At 43.4% G+C, this 22032-nt stretch overlaps 1 protein-coding gene across 10 annotated transcripts in view; it reads right to left on the minus strand.

Moving 5' to 3' along the window:
* Positions 1-781: 781 nt before the first annotated feature.
* SUN1 (Sad1 and UNC84 domain containing 1) overlaps positions 782-22032 on the minus strand; it is a 40100-nt gene continuing 18849 nt past the window's right edge. For 7 of the 10 annotated variants that reach the window (XM_087701722.1, XM_087701719.1, XM_087701721.1 and 4 more), the window contains 16 exons: positions 19721-19804; positions 18229-18339; positions 15551-15649; positions 12162-12255; positions 11133-11191; positions 10815-10960; positions 9988-10224; positions 8885-8968; positions 8589-8632; positions 7451-7589; positions 6914-7168; positions 5548-5632; positions 5192-5307; positions 2892-3059; positions 2174-2266; positions 782-1279 (listed from right to left, as the gene is read on the minus strand). In XM_087701722.1, the coding sequence (XP_087557848.1) occupies positions 1166-1279; positions 2174-2266; positions 2892-3059; positions 5192-5307; positions 5548-5632; positions 6914-7168; positions 7451-7589; positions 8589-8632; positions 8885-8968; positions 9988-10224; positions 10815-10960; positions 11133-11191; positions 12162-12255; positions 15551-15649; positions 18229-18339; positions 19721-19804 (1928 nt within the window). In that variant the 3' untranslated portion in view covers positions 782-1165. The remainder of the gene's footprint in view (positions 1280-2173; positions 2267-2891; positions 3060-5191; positions 5308-5547; positions 5633-6913; positions 7169-7450; positions 7590-8588; positions 8633-8884; positions 8969-9987; positions 10225-10814; positions 10961-11132; positions 11192-12161; positions 12256-15550; positions 15650-18228; positions 18340-19720; positions 19805-22032) is intronic. The other 3 variants (XM_087701723.1, XM_087701724.1, XM_087701720.1) reach the window with 2 other exon arrangements.

Consider the following 22032-nt stretch of genomic DNA (forward strand, 5'->3'; position numbering starts at 1 on the left):
AGTGTTCCTGCTTTTAATCTTCTACCACTGATTCCATCTCCTACATTTCCTTTTCATTATCTCCCATCGCAGGGTAGCCAACTACTATTATGGATCTGTCTAATTCCATTCCATCTAAACCAGGGGTGCCCAAACTTGGCAACTTTAAGACTTGTGGATTTCAACTCCCAGAATTCTCCAGCCAGCTGCTGCTGGCTGGAGAATTCTGGGAGTTGAAGTCCACAAGTCTTAAAAGTTGCCAAGTTTGGGCACCCCTGATCTAAACCATTCTCAATGTAACGTCGTCCTTAATCCACCTACCTCACTCGGTGCTAACACATGGGGATATTTTGCCTTCAGCGCACAAGGCAACTTACCAAACCACTCCGTTTCTGTTTCTTACTAGAACCCATCAAGTTAGACTCAAGCCCTTTCTGTGTTCAACAATCACTACTGATATTCATTTGGATGTTAGGGTTAGGGTATTTTTTGTTTTTGTTTACTAATATATATTTAAGGAAAAACGTTCTAAACCTGGAAGATAAATATCAAAGCAAACTTCGGTTGAAATCAGAATCTTCAACGTACGAATTAAATGTTGCATGACTACAACTGATGAAGTAGCTTCAAGGATGAGCTGCTAAGCAGTTTCGTCAAGCAAAACTCCGAACAGTGGTAACAAGCCTTCGTTTCAAGGCTTGGGCTGGGATTGCAAACAAATCTTCATCTGATTGGGAACTGCATAAACAACAGAACATGCTAATCATATCCAGGTGCAGAGGAGAGTCCCAATATTTTAAAAAAACAAACAGATTCCTAATGGTGAAAAGGAAAAATTAAAAAGCTTTATCTCCTGACTTATTAAAAGAGGGGTTAGTGATTTGCTAATTGGGCTTAGGAACGAGAGCAGTTGGCATGCAGGGGTTTCCCCCCCCCCCTTCAGAAAGAACATATTAAAAACATGAAGCTGTCTGGCAGTTACAAGCTGAGCATCTTGAGCAAATAACCATTAGGTTTGGGATACAATTTTGTTGGCAACCTTCTACGTTTAGCCAGGAAAGAGTAACACAGCCTGTCGGACATCACATATCTTCCATCTTTTAAAGATTCCAGTGTTCAAAATTTCCCTTTATAAACTTAAAAACAGAAATGGTGTATAACCAGAGTAGGAAAATAAGCGTAGTGTTCATTCAGCAGTTTGCCCGTGCACTCTGAAGCGATAGAGACACGTATATTCTGTGTGACCCCAGTTGGAAAATATCCTTAGTTCCACTATTTGGAATGCTTTTTCAGTTGTCTCCTAAAAGAAGAAGAAAACGTTATTAGAATCCACTAGAGGGAGTCCTGATTTACGACCACAATCGAGCCCAAAACCTCTGTGCTAAATGAGACAATTGTTAAGTGAGTTTTGCCCCATTTTTACGACTGTCCTTGCCATAGTTAAGTGAATATTTGCAGTTTAGGTTTAGGTTTATTAGATTTATATGCCGCCCTTCTCCCAAGGACTCAGGGTGGCATACAACATTAAAAGAAACACATAATACAAAAGTTAACAAAAATTAAATAGAATAACCCAAACAAACCCAATAAGAATTGACAATAACATTTTTTTTAAAGAAAATTGAATTTAAATTAACAATGGCCAATAATTTGATTTGTTTTGTTCAGGCCAGGCCGGCTTGCTGGAAAAGCCAACATTTTAGGGCGCGTTGGAAGGACCGGAGGTTGGGGATTATTCGAAGCTCCGGGGGCAGCTCACTCCAGAGGGAAGGCGCTCCCAGAGAGAAGGCTCTCCCCCTGGGGGTCGTTAGCCGACACTGTCTGGCCGACGGCACCCTGAGGAGGCCAACTCTGTGGGATCGCGCCGGACGATAGGAGGCTACCGGTGGCAGTAGGTGGTCTCGCACTTGCTAAAAGAATCTAGGCTTGGCTTGTCAGGAGGTCACAAAAGGGGAAATCACGTGACCCTGGGACACCATCATAAATATGAGCCAGTTGCCAAGGATGCAAATTTTGATCATGTGACCACGGGGATGCTGCAGTGGTTGTAAGTGTGAAAAGTGTGTGCTGTAACTTCGAATGGTCATTAAACAAACTGTTAAGTCAAGGACGAACTTGTATTATTTTCATGAAACTTATTATGCAAAGCATAAAAAAAGGATTAAAAAAAATATATTCTGAAGTGTTGACCTACCGAGACTGGAAACATCTGTAATGGTTCTCCATCCTGATCGTATGTATACTGGCCCAGAAGTATTCCCTCTTCTTGATATTCATTTTCAAGGCCCTGTCGATACAAATGGTTTGCATGGCTCTGAATTCTTGATAAAGAAGATGAGCAGATCAATTTTAATTTTCAGACTCGGTGGCCTCCCAAAAAAGATGATTATTTATTTACTTCTATTTATTAAATGTCTCTGCTGCCCATCTCACTAATGCATATCTTAAACCTTTCACACTCTCTTGCATCCGTGACCTCAGGTTCCACATCTGTAGAGTTCAAAATAAGCTACTTTATTGTTCTATGCCTATTTCACAGGAATCTTCTCAGACTGGCAGTCTTCACTGGGGAAAGACTAGATAAGGCTCAAAGGCATTTGGTGTGAATGTGTGAGTGTGAGGGGGGGCAATGAGAGGAAGGGGGGAGGAAGGAAGAGAGAGATGCTTTCCCTTTAGAAAAGACTTTAATTTCTAGTCCTCCTAATCTTCGCAGGCAACTGATGCTTGTTTACGTTCTTTGCAACTCTGTTTTGTTATTTAGATCAATCCGCCAAATAAGCCTGAACTCTTCCAGCAATTAACTTTGTATGTACAGCTATTACAAACCCTTTCATCATTACCAGAAACCCTGGAGCAACTTTAGTTGAACCCAAAGACAAGATTCCTTTCATTTTGCAGAGGGCACCACTTACGTAGACTAAGAAATCCTTTGGGGCGCTGGTAATATTGCCTGTGGGTGAAAGAGATTTTGGGATGTGTTCCAGGCAGAAAGAGGTTGGATAGATCATCATCGAAAGCCTGATCACCAGGTAGCCCTGTGATCCTTTGAAAGCCCAGCAGTTTCCAGGATACATGTCAGGCTGTGGATAAGAAGCAGAAGTTGCAAACAAACAAAGCAATGGAAACAATTGAGAACCAGTTTGGCGTAGTGGTTTAGGCCACCGGCTAGAAACTAGGAGACAGTGAGTCTGAGGACTATTCGTACACGTAGTCCTCGATTTACGACAACTGAGCCCAAAATTTCCATTGCTAAAAGCGAGGCATTTGTTAAGTGAATTTTGCCCCATCTTATGACCTTTCTTGCCACAGCTGTTAAGTCGATCACTGCAATTGTTAAGCTAGGTGTCAGCTTTGGAAGTCATATTAACCACTGGAAGCTTCCACACTGCCACATTCTTGTGCTTGGGAAATTAGGAGTGGGGCGGGGGGAATTAGTAGAGGGGATGTGGTTAAGACATAATAGCCTTCTTCTTTTTGATCGAGGTCATGGTGTTCCTGCACCTGGAGGAGGAGTGATGTCTCGAGATGGGAAGGATTGAGATTGGACGAGGTGATGGATTGATGGGGTGCATGGGATGGGTTTGGACTTTTGACTTACTTAAGGAAGGCCCGGAAATCTCAAGATTCCGGTTTTCCCACGTGTGCCGCTATACCTACTCTAATAAAATGGGACTTTGAGAAAATTCTTTGTAAGAATTAGTATAAAATCTGAATTATTTGTGTAAAGAATGAACCTGGCAGATTCCATTTTGAATCAATACGTATCTATTCTGTTTGCTAGGTTAGAAAAATACTGCTTGGAAAGATCACTCTGACCCAGCCAGGAATAGCCCAGATGGGAACTTGGAAGTCCCCTCTGATACGGATATAGTTTGGGGGACTTGGCAATTATCTTGTTATTGTTTAAATTGTGAGAAAGGGAAAACCATCGATCACCCATTTTTGCGTGGCACAGTGGTTAAATGCAGCACTGCAGGCTACTGCAGCTGACTGCAGTTCTGCAGTTCAAATCTCACCGTCTCAGGGTTGACTCAGCCTTCCATCCTTCCGAGGTGGGTAAAATGAGGACCCGGATTGTTGTTGAGGGCAATATGCTGACTCTGTAAACCGCTTAGAGAGGGCTGAAAGCCATATGAAGCGGTATATAAGTCTAACTGCTGTTGCTATTGCCAGTTTAAAATATGTTCTGGGCACGCAATTAACAGGAATTTCCCAGAAAGTACAGAGGAGAGTTAATTTTGGGTTATCGCTTAATTAATGCCAACTATTGTCAATATTACCAAGTACTGTTATTGATCATGCCAAATGCATTTATGTAATTGTATTATGACGCACTTTGATGATACCCATGAGACTTCAACTTGTGTATTTAAGTCTCACCTGTGTGCTGTTTAGGATTCTCCCACTTTCCCAAGAATCCACTTGCGCAAGTGTAAATAAAATAGATGCTTTTTGTTGATAATAGTCTCCTTGACCCATTTTTAAAAAATATATAGAAAATATATCAAATATATTTTTTCTGTCTTGGAGTTTTCACTTGGAGTTGGGTTCTTCTGGAATGCTGATCCTAGGAACAGGGTTGTTACGGGAATCGGGCTTCCGCATTGACTCTGCTTGTCAGAAGGGGATTGTGTGACCCGGGGAGACTGCCACCGTCATAAATATGAGTCAGTTACCATGTGTCTGAATTTTGATGAAGTGACCGCGGGGACCAGTGGTGGGATTCAAATAATTTAACAACCGGTTCTCTGTCCTAATGACCAGGTGGGAAGGCAGGGCTTAGTGGTCATGTGACCGTGTGGGCGTGGCCAACTCAACATTACTCAGGTCGATGGGCACTTTGCCTTAGCTATTACAATGTAATAAGGGTTAACCGGAGAGGCAGTTTCTGTAAGCAGGGCAATAAAGATTAAGCTAGAAACAACACCAGAATGTTTCCTTCCTGCCTTCCTTACAGGATTAGCCCTGTAAAGTGGGGAAAAAAACAAAAGATTTCTTCCAACAACCGGTTCTCTGAACCTCTTAGAAAGTTAAGAACAGGTTCTCCCGAATAGGTGCAAACTGGCTGAATCCCACCACTGGCGGGGACGTTGCCATGGTCATAAGCGATCATGGTCATAGGTTTGCTTCAGTGTCTCCGGAACCTCAAACCGTCATTAAATGAATGGTTGTAAGTCGAAGACTGTCAGTAAAAGTGCCCTATCCTACTTACCTGGATCACTACGCGGGGTGATTGGGAGAAATACCACAAGGGAATCCCAAAGAGGCTAAGCAGGGCCGTTTTGGTTTCGTAGGTCTCTGAACAGCGAGTGCTCAAAATGCTACCACCTCGAAGGAAGACAGAGAGAGGGGAAATCTTTTAGCTTCGCTCATCACAGCAGCTTTCAAAACAAGACTCCTGTTCTTGGCTTCAGAAGAGATTTGGACAACCGTTTGTCTGAAATGGTGCAGGGTTTCCTGCTTGAGCAGGGGGTTGGACTAGAAGCCTTCCAAGGTCCTTCCGGAGTCTGCTATTCTGCTATTCTTTTAAAGAACCGAAATAGATCTTCCCAACTCTTGACCCCTTACCTCCAGATTCCAAAGCAAAATCCACGATGCCGGTTTTGTCTTGAGAGTAGAGCCTCAGGGCGTTGTTGACAATGACCTGGGCTTGCTGCAGAAGGGGAGAGGTGGACAGAGATCCCAGGTCAGCATTTCAATAAGGTGTTGAAAGTCACTTAAGAGCAAATAATTCCTTTTGCTACAGAAATCATCATCGGTTCACCTTAACCTGCTTTTAAAGGGGAACGTAGTACAGCTCCTAGCAACCTGAACACGCTGGGAAGATGATCTCAAAAAGATCTACTCTAAATCTCAGCCTCTGCTCGGCAGCATTAAAGAGAGATCTGGAATAAAGGCAACGGTGTTTAAGATCTAGATCGCTTTTTATTAGGTGGGACAATGGCTGTGTCAGCTTCTGCTTTGCTATCGCTTCAGCTGCCATGAAACGGGGAGGGAGGGCATGGTATTTGGGAGGGGTTACTAATTGTGCTGGAGGAAGTTTCTGGAGTTCACCGGCTGATCGGACTACGCATGCGTGGGTGTTTCCCGCCAGCTCTAACGGCACCGACATTCCATCTTCGTGATGCCTTTTGAAGTTATCTTGCACCTGACATTTGGAAGAATTATGATTGGACTGGGTCTATGATGCCAAGGGGTAGGGAATGGGCTATTCTATATATCAACTGTTTTCGCGCCTAATTAACCAGACTTCGCTATGCATTGCCTTTAACCATTTTTAATTAGTAAAAGTACATTTGATTTCTACGCATGGAGTCTCATGGTCATTCTTTCCTAATTAACTAATGGAGAGGAGCTGACAGGCTGCTTCCTCTCATCACCTGAAGAATGTCATGAGAGTTATTTCTGAGTAGGGATGTATCTGCCTTATTGCAATATTGAACTCTAGCTTATTGTTGCAACAGCATTACACGTCAATGACATGATACATCGGTTGTTCTTTTAAAAATTGAAATACACGTTGCATTTTATCCTATCACGAACTCTGGCTCTCAGATTTCTCTAAATTAAGCCAAGGTAAATACCACAGCTGGTAAACGAAATGCCATTCCGTCTTCTAATGGGTCTGCCAAAAGAATTCACTTTCCATCCTTGCCCTATAAACCCCCTCATTTCTAGCATTGGCCGACTTAAATTTAGTTTAAGTTATGGCTTAAACTTAAACTTACTAAGTTATTTTAAGTTATGCCTCTTTTGCCCTGCAGGAGTGAAACCAGGGCTGTCATCTTGCGGCCCATGGGCCAGATGTGTCATGTGCTGGCCACGCCCAGTTTAACGAAGGGGAAAAAAAGTTGCAAAACATCACACGACACTGTGAGTTTGACACCCCTGTCCTAAATCAACAGTATAGAATCCGTTTCCGTTGGGGGCTTACCGCTTCCGTGATGCCTACAATCCCAGCTTCGTTGACGGCATTTGTCACTATCTCTGTGGTCACTTTGGAATTTGTGATCGACCTCTGGAGAGTGATGTTCCTGAGGATTTGCATCTCCAGATCTCGCAACAAAACCTGTACGTCTGTTTTGGTCACAAATCTGGAAGTTAGCCACTGAAGCAAGGATTCCGAGAAATCTCCTTTCAGATCGCCCGAAAACATAACCCTGATCGATTCTTTAATCTGGGCATCAACCTAGAAGTGGAAAGCAAACAACACAACATGACAACTGAAACGACGGATTTCAAAAGAAAGGTGCAATTAGGTAAGGCATCTTTGTTTTGGGTATGGGCCAGCTAACCGATGGAACACAAACATTCCAGTGGTTAATTAAAAGTGGGTAATGTTGAAACAAGTTGAGCCATCAATTCTTCCTTCCCAGGCCAGTGGTTTTCAAAAGTTAACCTATCCAGAACACGGCGTCAGAACGAGGCGTGCCAATTCAGGCTCGCTCAGGCGTTCCCTCCTAAAACTCACCTTTTGGTGAAGGGCGTCTATCGTGTTGCAGCAGCTTTTCACATCCTGTAAACTCAGCAACTCTGTCTTCAGACGCGCCAGTTCAATTTCTAGGTGCTTCATCTTGGACAAAAGGCTCTGGCTGTGCTCATCCATGTCACTGAGAAGCGGAGGGGGGGGAAAAGAGCGACAGATGTCAAACTCTGCAGGCTAAATTGGAGATAGGAGAGTTTGTGTTTTTACACTGGAGTAAAACAAAGGGAGCATCGTTACCTTAAATAATGAATGGAGGTTGCATACGTTATAAAATTGGGAAATCTGTCTGTCTATGTCGTCTGTCTGTCTATCTAGTTTGTCTATCTCTTCTATCATCTATTTTCTGTCTGTCTGTCTATCAATCTATCATCTCTCTCTCGCTCGCTCTTCTGTCTAACAGAATAACTGAGTTGGAAGGGACCTTGGAGGTCTTCTAGTCCAACCCCGTTCAAGCAAGAGACCCTACATCATTTTAGACAAATGGTTGTCCAATCTCTTGTTAAAAACCTCCACTGTTGAAGCACCCACTGTATTTGTATCTGTACTATGTACATGTTTATGTTTATGTTTATTATGATTTATAGGCCGCCCTTTTCCCTGAGGGGACTCAGGGCGGCTTACAATACATGGGAAGGGGGGTGCAAAACAAAAACACAAGACAGTGCATAAATAAAAATAAAACAATAAAACACAACTTTCATTCAACATTCGGGTGGGGCAAATTAGAATCTTATCCCCAGGCCTGACGGGATAGCCAGATCCTAAGGGCTGTGCGGAAGGTCTGGACGGTGGTGAGGGTGCGAATCTCCACGGGGAGTTCGTTCCAAAGGGTCGGAGCTGCTACTGAGAAGGCTCTCCTCCGCGTAGTCGCCAGTTGGCACTGACTGGCGGATGGAACTCGGAGGAGGCCTAATCTGTGCGATCTAATCGGTCGAAGGGAGGTAATCGGCAGGAGGCGGTCTCTCAAGTCCATCTGTCCACCCATCCATCCCAACATACCATTGATTATTACTAATAAAAACCCTCCATTCTTTTTTTTTTTAAAGAAGAAATACTATCAACTTTATAGAACGTTTTGTAATATTTAATGGTTCCCAATTCAATATACAGGTTGCAGCCGTACCTCATTGTTTTTGCTTTGGTTAATTCAAATTCTTTCTGGAGACCCTGGAAAATAACACAGTGTTAGTTTCCTGAATAAATCGCTTCACCGTACTTGGAATGATTGAAGGGAGAATCCACAAACTCTCTGCATTGCAGAAAGTGGCTGATGGGGAATCTATTGGAGAAGACAAGGCTTAACGTTCCTGCCTGAAGCACAGACGGAATTGCAGTTTGATGCTGTTGGGCTAGTAACAGGGATACAGGGTGGTAAAATTCTTAGAATTATTCCAGCAAAAAAATAATGTTTACTGTTACCTCTGATTTTTCTGAGAGTTTTGCCAGAAGACTTTCTAAAGTTGCAAGGCGCCATTCGTGCTCTTGATGCAAAGTCAAAAATTGCTTGAAAGATAAAACAGAATGACATTTTTTGTTTAAAAAATACTCTTATAATGAAAATATAGCGCTTTTATCATGAAAAGACTGCGGATTCTTTGCGTGTTTAAATGCTGCGCAGACAGTTAAGCATACAAACAAAAAATGGCTATCTTTAAACATTTTTCACCTTGAACCTCTATAAATAGAAAGGCAACGATCCCTTTCGGCCAAAGGAACAAAATGACATCATTTCAAAAATTCACATGTGAAAAGTACTTTTTGTTTTTGATTAGGTTCTCTGTTGAATCTGGCAACTTTATAGATTTACATATTTCACCTGGTTGAATAATTGAGTTAACGGAGGGCAAACAACAATCATTTACTAAACTATTACACTACAGTGCAAAAACAAATGACAGTTTCTCAGCTCATGCAAACTCTAATTTTCCCCTTAAATATTTGCCCTAGAAAACATCTTTCTCCAGAGAGCATACCAGAGGTGGGTTCCTACCAGTTCGCACCTATTCGGTAGAATCGGTTCGTCAAATCTACCGAACCGGTTAGAAGAGGTTCCACCAGTGGACCCGGAAAGCAGGCCACACCTACAGAAGAGGTTCCAAAATTTTTTTGAAACCCACCACTGGTCCTTGGATATGATTATTCTACACTATCATGCTCCTATTTATAAAACTCAGTGCCTCTGTGAAAGGTAAGGATGACTACTGCGTTTGTGGTGCAATCAGAACATTGCGTGTGTTGAAGTTGTTTTAACGCAAACCAAAGATGCCTTTTGAAAAACAAGTTTACATCATATTCTTATGCATGCCAGGGCTGTGTGTGAGGTAATTTAAAGTGGTTCTGACAAGTGTCGTCGGCATCTTCATATCCGGTCACATGGGCGGCAAGCCACTCCCACAAAGGAGGCCACACCCACAGAGTAGGTTCGAACAATTTTTGAAACCCACCTCTGGAGCGTACTATTTCATAAGTTTTAAAATATTTTCATTAAAATCGGCGCACAGAATTATTTCACGCGAGCCTACCTCGGAGTGCCCCGTTCCCTCCGATTTGGCCTTTGTAAGATGTTGGCTCACAATGTTTTTGACGAGTGCCAACATTTCACTTCGGTCGTTCATTTGGGTGACTTGTTCCTGAAAGCTTTGGACCAGAAGTAGCATTTTATTGTATTCTTCATCCTGGTGACGCCACCTCTCAGATAAGTGGGCCATTTGTTTCTCCAGCTCACTTACACGATCTGCATCAAAGAACTTCATAGTCACCTAGATTGGTGGGGTGGTGTTTTTTTTTTAAATAATAAAAAAGGCTTGTTTATTTTCACTGCTCCTGACCATAAACAAACTCACATTAATAAAAATCACTTCACCAGAAACTAAAGTGTCACTTGAATGAAGCATTAAAACGATCCTAAAACGGATTAAAATCAACGACAAATCCCAATTGACTTTAGATGAAGTTTGCGGATATACAATTAGACTCCACCACCACCTAAACACAGATGAAGATAATTCCAGATTTTGGAAATCTTGTTGTGGAAAAATAAGATCCAAAGCTTTTCTAGCCAAAAATCTATGGCCCAATTCTGGCCTCGTTTATTTAGGTATTTATTTATCTATGCAGTGTTTATATCACCCCATCCCTCAGCATTGAGCAGTTAACAACAGAGCCTTAAAATAGCCATTCATAAATGGAAACCCAAACTCCCTGAATTAAAGTAAAATATCCTTGCCCCTGTTTGAAGTTATGATGGGCTCAAAAAACTCTCTAGCAACGCTGCAGTTTTCCTAAACCTCTTTAAGACATTACATCCCTTTGAGAACCAAAGTCGGAGGTCAGGATTGGCCTCGCTCACCTCTGGAAACTGACCAGCGGGGCCTGATTGAGGTTCAGATGCAACTCTCTTTACGGAGTCTTCCCACCTGGCCGTTCTGAGTAAGCTGGTCCAGTTCAAAGCTGGTAACAAGGAGAGGAAATCTTCGGAACCCCAGCACCATAAACCTGAAGCAAAAAATGCGGTTAAAAGGAAACATGCATGAATGTTTGAGGAAACTCAGTCTAAAACTACCTATACTTCAAGGGTTGTGGGAGCTGATGGAATACAGCCCTAGGCCTACGTTATCCTCACAGGTAAGATATTAAGAGTCTTTTTCTCAATACCTGTTTTACTCACCAAGCAGTAAAAGTAGGGGGAGAAAGAACAGCAGCAACCTGAACATCTTTGGAAGACATCTGGAAAACAAAAGGCGAACGGCTGCAGTGTAAAATTGCCCATCGCTGACATTAATTGCCATTCATAGTTTACATACAGTGGCTTAATAAATAACAGTCAAGTCAGTGGCCCTTCCCAAAACTTCCCAGGGCTGCTCATTGGAACGCCTCCGGAAATGAAATTTTTATTAAATTTAAATCAAATTTAGTTTCGTAGCGAAGGGTCCCACTGAAGCACATTCTCATCGTGATGAGCCACGGTGGTGCAGTAGTTAAGAGAAGTGTTTCTCAACCTTGGCAACTTGAAGATGTCTGGACTTCAACTCCCAGAATTCCCCAGCCAGCGAATTCTGGGAGTTGAAGTCCAGACATCTTCAAGTTGCCAAGGTTGAGAAACACTGGTTAAGAGGGCAGTAACTGCGGGCTACTTCTGTTGACTTTCGTTTGCCTGCAATTTGGCAGTTCGAATCTCACCAGGCTCAAGGTTGATTTAGCCTTCCATCCTTCCGTGGTGGATAAAATGAGGAGCCAGATTGTTGGGGGCAAGAGGCTGACTCTGTAAACCCCTTAGAGGGAGCTGTAAAGCGCTGTGAATAAGTTTAAGTGCTATTGCTTTTCTCCTTCTTTTTATTTCTTTCTCTCCCTCCCTTTTGTCCTTCCTTCCTTCCTTCCTTGCAATGGTGGTGCAATGGTTAGAATATTGCAGGCTGACTCTGCCCACTGTCAGGAGTTCGATCCTGACCGGCTCAAGGTCAGCTCAGCCTTCCATCCTTCCCGGTAAAATGAGGACCCAGATGGATGGGGGGGAAAGAGGCTGACTCTATAAACCGCTTAGAGAGGGCTATAAAGCCCGGTGAAGCGGTATATAGGTCTTAAGTGCTATTGCTATATTAACTGTAGTTCATGATTAGAAGCAGTTTGCACAGTCTGCAATGAACTGATTTTTAAATCCAGTGCTTGAGACCCCATCCCGTACGAAATGCTTACAGACCTTGTAAGGAGAAAAACATTCAGCAGAGAAATTAGGGTCGCGAGCTGATACCATCCAGTGCCGAGCCACCAGAAGGCCCCTGTGGCCGCTTTCCCTAAATGAGAGGAGAAAGCCGAGATGAGTGAGAAATGTCAAGGATCCTTCAGCACAGTTGTTTTCAAAGGGTTTTTTTTGGATCAGGAGGGAAACTTTTCTGGATCAACCCCAATGCTGCCCAGGGGGAGCCATTAGGCACTGCAGAAAAATCCGGGCACCGATGCATCCATAAACGGCTACGAAGAGGGGGAAATGGTAAGGCAGGTGTGAGTGAAGGCATCGCCATGGAAACGCTGCCTTGATGTTCTTGGGTTCTAAAATTGGACTCAGGTATGTTAAGTCGTGGGCTTTGCATTGTGATGTCATGACTGTTTCATCATTCCTTTGGCTTGAGGATTTTAGTAATTTATTTCCTGCCTTTATTAATTGTATAAATAATTCAAGGTGGTGTGTGTGTATATATATCTATATCTATCTATCTATCTATCTATCTATCTATCTATCTATCTATCTATCTATCTATCTATCTATCTATCTATCTGTCTGTCTGTCTGTCTGTCTCTGTGTGTGTGTGTGTGTGTGTGTGTATGTGTATATATATATACACACCATACATATATATATATATATATATATATGTAATTAGTGTCACAACCCCTGGTATGCCCAAATATGGGAGAAAGCTTACTGCTTCCATTCTCTGTCTATCGGCTCGTCACAAGAGACCATCCAGACAGAAACCCAATATTTTTACTGTTGCCTTTGTTACATTTGTGTTGTATTTCTGCTGATAAATAAATAAAGGGAGACTAGTATTGATCTATTTCAAGCTATTTAGCTCTCATCAGCTAGCCATACCCTTACTGGGAAGGTATGGCTAGCTAATGAGAGCTAAATAGCTTGAAATAGATCTATACTAGTCTCCCTTTATTTATCCAGGTTCGAATCCCAGTAAGGGTATGGCTAGCTGATGAGAGCTAAATAGCTTGACATAGATCTATACTAGTCTCCCTTTATTTATTTATCAGCACAAATACAACACACACACACACACATATATAATCTATCTATCTATCTATCTATCTATCTATCTATCTATCTATCTATCTATCTATCATCTATCTATCTATCTATCTATCTATCTATCTATCTATCTATCTATCTATCTATCTATCTATCTATCATCTATCTAAAATATACTTCCATTTATTTTGCCTACAATAACCACCCTGGGAGGCAAATTGGGCTGAGTGTGTGTGGTTGGCCCAAGGTCACCCGGCCGCCTTTTATGCCTAAGACTAGGACTCACCGTCTCCCGGTGATTGGCCCAAAGTCACCTAGTCGGCTTCCGTGCCTAAGGTGGTACTAGAACTCACAGTCTCTTGGCGATTGGCCCAGTCACTCAGCCAACTTCCATGCCTAACGCGGGACTAGAAGTCACCATTTCCCTGTGATCGGCCCAAGGTCCCTCAGCTGGTTTTCATAGCTAAGGTGGAACTAGAACTCCTGGATTCTAGTCTGATGACTTAACCACTAGATCAAACTGGCTTAAGCACAGACTGAGATGTATTAAGGGCGGGCAGATACCAGCTGGCTCTCCTAGGTCTCACTGCCATTGAGGTTCAACCAGGAGTTTCTTTGGAATACGACCCACACATTCTGCAGGCTAATGGCCTATAATGTTGGTGGCCCACTAGGATTGATCTTTCCACCCAAGCTTCCCTGAGATACAGTTTGAAAACAACTGGCTCGGGAGGAGGAGAAAGACAGAGGAGGGTTAAAGAAAGGTTATTAGATGACAGAAGTTTCCAGAGGGAAGGAACATATTTTGTAAGTGACGATATACGTGCAACTGTAAGAAAAAAAACAAAAACAAGACACCAATTCATAACGCGTTGAGGTTGATTTTCTGCATTAGTGGCTCAGAACACTCCCGACACAAGACAGAAAAGTCATGCAGCATGGAATTCGGTTTTAAACATTAATTTAGTCGTTTTAAATCAATAGCGCAGGTTGTTGCATTCGCAGTAGAGCCCGTCTGGCGGAAAGTCATGCTGGAAGAAGAAGTCAGATTGCCTAGGACAGAATTATTTCAATTTGCAGAATTATCCAGCCCCTCTTCAAATCACTGGCAGCGAGCATCTGCTCTTCATTTGGGAATACGGGAAGCACACAAATTGTTACAAGACACGATCCGTTGTTAATTAGGACGAAGACAAATGCCTCCCCTTTTGTCAGTTATAAAGCAAGGGAAAAAAAGCTGCTTAAAACAAGATGCATTTCCTACCCGCTAATCCACACGGAGGGAAATGAGAAAACCGCAGCGGTCTCCATATAGTTTTCCTATGACAGGTTAAGTCCTCAACTTAGGACCCCAATGTCCGTTGCTTAAGTAAGGTGGTGATGAAGTGAGCCACGCCGGATTTTATGATCTTTCCCACCTCCAGAGTTAAGCATTTCACTGCAGTTGTTAAGTGAATCATATGGTTGTTAAACAAATCCAGCTTCCCCCATTGACTTTACTTGTTGGAAGCTAGCTGTGTGTGTGTGTGTGTGTGTGTGTGTGTGTGTTTTCATCAGTGAATCATATGGTTGTTAAACAAATCCAGCTTCCCCCATTGACTTTACTTGTTGGAAGCTAGCTGGATGTGTGTATGTGTGTGTGAGAGAGACCAATGACAATCGTATGACCCCAGGACAGTGCAACTGTCATAAATATTTGTGCTGGTTGCCAAGCAATAGCACTTAGACTTGTATACCACTTTACAATTCTTTACAGCTCTAAGCTAGGGATTCAAACTGCCGACCTTTCTGATCGACAAGCTCAGCGTCTTAGCCACTGAGCCACTGCATCCCTTTTTTTGAGGCAGGGAGAAACACACAACTGGGTCTGTCACCTCCGGCAGCAAAGCTTGTTAGCCATCTTGCTAGGTAAGCAAGGCCAGGTAAGATGACAGCAACTAACTAAATGCACAGGTAGAACCGTGGATCGTGGCGATTGGACAGGTAAAGGAGCAGGTGGTTCTCCTTCACAGCAAGCTAAATTTATAACCAAGTCACTCTCCACAAAAGGTGCTCAATTCAAACCCTTCTGCCCACCTGAAGGGCATCTTTCTCTGCCTCTCCCTCCACCTTCTCCCAACCAGGTTGTCCCCCGACAGCATCCAATGGAGAATCTGGCTTTGCTGTCGAGATAGGAAATGCACCGTTTGAAGCTGCGCCAAAGCCGCTGAGCTCAAGTTAATCGGCGGTTCGCATCTCCCCGCGAGACGCCGCAATCGAAAAGGTAGTAGGCTATTTCCATGCACAAAGCTTGCGTGCGCATCCAACCCACACACGCACACAGGAGTAACCTGGGGCCACAATAGCCAGCCAAAGGAGAGACAAAATCTTCCGGGTCACAAGCCATCCTGCTGTTCTCGTTCTTTGCAACATGTGGAGGAAGAAGTAACCTGGTATACGACACAGATGGGTGTGAAGGGAGACAACAGAAAGGGGATTTCATTCAAAGCCATCCCTCGGCGCTTCTGCACGCCAAATTAAACCCGCATTTAGAAACCAAAAACCCTAGCATCTGGGCAGAAGGAAAAGGCTAAGGTTATTAACAGCCAATTTGACAGGATCACTGTCTCTCGTTTGAATGAAGTTATGCCTCCTATCTCTTAAAAAAAAATACAAGGCAGGTTTTGAGAGGCACCCCCACCCCCCAAAAAAGTTATTGGTACAAATTCTAAATTCTTTTCAATGGTGAGAAGTCCCGTCACCCCTTAGAATCCGACACTTAAATGTAAGGCTGTAATAACAACCATTTTTAAAAAATATGTATCGAGATAGGTGGCAGCACCCAGCTGTTTTGCTTGATTTAACAACAACAGAGAAGAAAAATAAACCAACGTCGGACTTTGATTTCCATCTAGAAAAACCCAGGGATCGAAGACCACCAGCAGATCCCGGGTGTATTTTTTATCTGATAGGAGTTAAAATATTTCTAGCTCAAAATGTTATTTTTAGTCCTTGGTGCTCTCTGAGTTGATGGTTTTCTTGCGGGCATTTCATTAGGTAACTTCCATCAGGGCACTGATGCTGTTACTTAGTTCGGTAAGGAAATGCCTGCAAGAAAACCATCCAAGCTCAGAGAGCACCAAGTATGCCCCACATGTCATTGTCTTGTTTCACTACACTAGATTAAGCTGGGTTTCCCCAAAAGCTAAATTCTTTTGTTGCTTCCTCTCTGCTTTTTGCTAGGATTCCTTTCAGCGTTACTTTATTTTTAATCCTCTAATGCATTATTTTATTTTTAATCCTCTAATGCATTACTTTATTTTTAATCCTCCGCTGAACCACAGGGTTTGGCTTTCTTAGTGGTTGTGCAACATATGTAGAATAAGAATGACCTTGCTTCAACAATAAGTATGTGTGTGTGTGTACACACACACACACAACCCTAAATCTACAGCTAGAGTTGGCAGGCAGCTTCTGGAGAAGGACACGATTCTCGGGGGACGCTTTGATCTAATCTATGCAAGGAAGCTCTAAGTTTAGCAATGCAGGGATTTGGATGATGGTGAACGTGGCACGACAAAACCGCGCTCGACTAAGCCGCGCCCGATTAAACCGCGTCGCTGACGTCATCAACAGGGCGACAACAGCGAGCGCGGAGAAAGAAGGGCGCTTTAAATAACGCTTTGAAAGCAAGCCGATTCAAGTTAAGGGTTAGGTTTAGGGTTAGGTTTAGGTTAAGGGTTAGGATTAGGTTTAGGGTTAGGTTAAGGGTTAGGATTAGGTTTAGGTTAAGAGTTAGGTTTAGGGTTAGGTTTAGGGTTAGGTTTAGGATTAGGTTTAGGGGGGTTAGGTTTAGGTTTAGGTGTTAATTTTAGGTTTAGCGTTTACAGCGTGCTTCTGTCTCGGCGCTGTTGTCGCGCTGTTGATGACGTCAGCTACGCGGTTTAGTCGAGCGCGGTTTAGTCGAACGCGGTTTTGTGGTGGAACCATGGTGAAAATCCAAAGGCTGCAGAGGGAAGTCCTTCTGACCTCAAACTTTATTAAAAGGCACGGGATAACGGGAGCAGCATTGCACATCATCAGATGCATGAAGTGCACATCATCAGATGCATGAATCTAGGGCTCTCTATGGAGATCCTTCAAACACCCAGGTCGGGGTTGTCCCAAAGATGCTTTTCTTCCGAAAAAGCAACTGAACTTTTCTAACTGGTTCTAACTGAAGAAGTGAAAAGTTAACAAAACAAAACAGAACAGAGAAGTCCAATTGCCTTTTTTTGGGGAAAAAAAAAACACCTTTGGGATGACCTGGAGTTCTTGCTCCATGCATCTTAATAAGCAGCATCTGCAGCCTGTGACTTTTAATGAATTGTATTAGTTGGAAAAGATGCCACTCTTGGGGTAGGTACAGATTAAGAGAGTTGGAAGGGACCTCGTAGGTCATCTAGTCCAACCCCCTGCCCATGCAGGAGACCCTACGCCGTTTCTGACCGATGGCAGTCCAGTCTCTTCTTGAAAGCTTCCAGGGATGAAGCTCCAACAACCTCCGAAGGCAACTTCTGTTCCATCGGTTGATTGCTCTCAGGGTCAGAAAATTTCTCCTCATTTCTAGGTTGAATCTCTCCTTGATCAGTTTCCATCCATTATTCCTTGTCTGGCCTTCAGGTGCTTTGGCAAATAGCTTGAACCCTCCCCCTCCTTTGGTGCCACCTCTCATACATTGGAACACTGCTATCATGTCTCCCCTGGTTCTAGACTAGCCATGCCCAGTTCCTGAAAACCAGCCATGCCCAGTTCGTATGTTTTAGCCTCCAGTCCCCTAATCATCCTGGTTGCTCTTCTCTGCACTCTTTCTAGAGTCTCAACATCTTTTTTTTATAGTGTGGTGACCAAAACTGGATGCAGTATTCTAGATTGGGGTATTTGGCTATGGTAGATTAAGGGGGGGCTCTCTTCCCGCAACATTTGTGAGGGTCAAGAGGCGAAAAAAAGGAAAGAAAACGATAAAAAAAAACAAGCGGTGCAAATCAACCTGGGTAAGAAAAGATGTGCCACATGCTTCTTGCTATCCTTTTGGACCGGGAGGATTGCAAGTGGGCTGCTGTGTATGTTTCAAGGTGTTTCTTCCCCTTACAGTCATCACCTGCAGGTTGGGGGGGTGAGAGGAACGAATACAGAGCACATTCATCAATCAACTGCGCAATGCAATATGGCTAGACCAACTTTCAGTACAGAAAACGACTGCGGAAGGGAGGGGGACAATAAATTTGATAAATAAACCAATGAAATTACTTTCCAGACAGTCCTTGAATTTTAATGGTGTGTGTGTGTGAGAGAGAGAGGGAGGGATGGGGGGAGGGAGGGAGAGAGAGAGAGAGAGAGAGAGGGAGGATGGCCACTGCTGAGACAGTGCCACACACTGCTTGCCAATTGAAGACAATTGATAACCCCTTCCAACACACACACACAGTTGCCAATGCAGGAGGAAACAAAAGGGTGCCAAATAGGGTGAAGTGCTCAATTTGAGGTGCCCATCCAAGTTCTGGAAATGGGGATTAGGAACTTTGCAGGTCTGAATCTGGGGATCACCAATGGAGTGGAGGACAAGCAAGCAGGCGCCCAGGATTTTTCTGACCCGTGTAGACATATCACAAATTCTGCTTCTGGGTCAATGACAAGCTCCATGCTTCAGGCTGGCAATCTTGGCTTTAGGTGTGTTCTGACTGAGGCTTCCCAAGAGCACGAAGCAAACTCCTTGTTCTGACAAAAACCTCTTTTATTGATTTGCTGTGAATTTCTCTCATTCACATCCAGCAGTCTTTCGAGGGAGGATTTACAGTCACAGACCTTATCAGGCTTGGAGAGCTGCCAGACCGATTTCTGCAGAACTTGGCAAGGAGTCTCGGAGAGTCCCGAACCAATGAAGCGAACTAATGGTCTCCTGCAAACTCCACTCCCCTTTCACTCCTCTTTTATTTCCTCTGGGAGGGGCCATTCATCGTCCACCTGTGCCTTACTCCCAAGTTGATCTGTTCTTTAACTGTTCCCTTTGTCTGGCAACTCTGCGCGTGCCCACACTGGAAACGGGCTCCAGCTGTTCGTCTGCCCCACTGATGTCTGACTCTGAAGGCAGCTGATAACTGGCATATGGCACTGGCCCCTTCTCTGCCTCCGACACAGAGCCCTTATCAGAGCCTTCCCCAGACTCCTGGATTGGCCATGTTCCTCCCCAACCTCCTCACCGTCCAAATCTTCTGCCAGCTCTGCTGTGGGCCACAACAAGGTGCCCTTTAAAATTAAATCTCATAGATGGCTGCATGTCTATAAAAAAAACCCTTGCTTTTCTGAGTTGTGCACGGGACAAACCAATCAAATAATGGAAGCTCCCTGAAAGTACAACATGCTGCTGAATCACAACCAGCATGCAAAGTTTTTCAAGCTTCTACAAGACCGATGGAACACGGATGCAACATCTGGAACTCTAATCAGGGCTTATTTCTTAAACAATGGGAAGCTGTACTTACACATGGATTCTCCGTTCATACCCAAGTGGCTTTTATCCCTGAGAAATTCTTTTACATTCATGCTTCCACAGTAATTTGAGTGAGCTGCAACAGAGAGAGAGAGAGAGAAAAAAAAACAACATCCTGAGTCTAAAATTGTATTGTGTGCTAGAGGAACAAAGAGAAAGAATAGCCTTGAGGTGAACGCAGTATGTTTTTTTAGAAGTGTTTCTTTTAACGTTCAGAAGCAAAGAACAAAGCAGCAGGAAAAGCAACATTGTCCATCAGCGTCAGAGGTGGGTTCCTACCAGTTCGCACCTATTCGGTAGAACCGGTTCGGCAAATCTACCGAACCGGTTAGACGAGGTTCCACCAGTGGACCCGGAAAGCAGGCCACACCTACAGAAGAGGTTCCAGAATTTTTTGAAACCCACCACTGGTCTTTGGATATGATTATTCTACACTATCATGCTCCTATTTATAAAACTCAGGGCCTCTGTGAAAGGTAAGGATGACTACTGCGTTTGTGGTGCAATCAGAACATTGCGTGTGTTGAGGTTGTTTTAACGCAAACCAAAGATGCCTTTAAAAAAGCAAGTTTACATCATATTTTTATGCATGCCAGGGCTGTGTGTGAGGTAATTTAAGGTGGTTCTGACAAGTGTCGTCGGCATCTTCATATCTGGTCACATGAGCGGCAAGCCACTCCCACAAAGGAGGCCACACCCACAGAATAGGTTTGAACAATTTTTGAAACCCACCACTGATCAAAGCGATTTGCCACCCAATACCTGAGTGAGGAAGGTGTTAAATTAGGTCTCACGTGGTCAACAGTAAGCAACCTAATACTATGTTAGATCATGACTGAAACAAAGAACAGAGGGAATTTGTCCTCAAAGAAACAGTTCCTAGAACTAAGTAAGCAGGAAAAAACAGTGAAAGAAATTTGAATATTCACTATGGTATAAACAGAGCCTGTGTTGGATACAGTCATTGGAATTCTTTCATAAAGGCTTCACGGTCTTGCGATAATAAATCTACTTGTTTGAGCCTTCATGTTTATTGAAAATATATTCTTGGAGCATTTTGCCTTCTCAGCCAACAGAATCCTGACAAGAGAAATAGGATAACACAATCCTTTTATTGGAAATGGGGGGAAAGTCCTACTAGGTGTGCATATTTGCACATCTAGATTATATCAAGATTGTACTTGTATAAGCACCTGCTGGTTGCATGAGGGAAGCGCTCATGAGGGACAGCTGGATGGAGTGGCCTCTTTTAAAAAGATGCATTTTCCCCCAAAGAGACAAGTCCATTTTATACAGGTAAAAGTAAAGTTTCCCTTGCACATATGTGCTAGTCATTCCAGACTCTAGAGGGTGGTGCTCATCTCTGTTTCAAAGCCGAAGAGCCAGCGCTGTCCGAAGACGTCTCCGTGGTCATGTGGCTGGCATGACTAAATGACGAAGGCGCATGGAACGCTGTTCCCTTTCCACTAAAGGTGGTGCCTATTTTTCTACTTGCATTTTTTACGTGCTTTCAAACTGCTAGGTTGGCAGAAGCTGGGACAAGTCACGGGAGCTCACTCTGTTAGGTGGCACTAGGGATTTGAATCACCGAACTGTCAATCTTTCGGATCAACAAGCTCAGCATCTTAGCCACTGAGCCACCACGTCCCTGTTTTATATAGGGCCCCTATATGTCAAAAAAAAGAGAGTATTATTTTAATAGGCTCCTGGTTCCTGCAGGCAACTGATACTGGAAAAGGAATTACATTCATCTTGAATGGAACGAGTGATTGAGAACAAGGCAAAATGAGACTTAAAAGAGCCTTTTCAAGCACTTGGACCCAATCACACAGAATTCACAAAATGACCAGGCTATTTCTTCTGATATTCTTCACTGCAAAGCAGCAGCTAGTAAAAAAAAACCTAATTTCAAAATGTTCATGGACATTAAAGACATAACGCTTTGGATTTCTGCCAAATGAGGCATCGTGTAAGAGAGTGCTACGCTTGCTTCAAGAGTTGCAGGGTATTCCAATCGAAGGCCGCCGAAAAGACGCAATATTCAAAGCCACACATATCCATTCTAGGGATCTGTGCCAAATTTGATAGATGTGTTTTAAAAAATGTAACGGACAAGCAGTGGCAAATCAGGGATGGCTAAAGTAATAGCAATACCACTTAGACCGGTGTACTGCTTCACAGTGCTTTTACTGCCCTCTCTAAGCGGTTTACAAAGTCAGCCTCTCGCCCCTAATAATCTGGGTCCTCATTTTTCCCACCTCGGAGGGATGGAAGGCTGAGTCAACCTTGAGCCTGATGAGATTT

The sequence above is a fragment of the Thamnophis sirtalis genome, unplaced genomic scaffold (genome assembly GCF_051295495.1).
Source record: "Thamnophis sirtalis isolate CommonGarterSnake01/CBP01778 unplaced genomic scaffold, rThaSir2_p1.2 scaffold_14, whole genome shotgun sequence".
Lineage (NCBI taxonomy): Eukaryota > Metazoa > Chordata > Lepidosauria > Squamata > Natricidae > Thamnophis > Thamnophis sirtalis.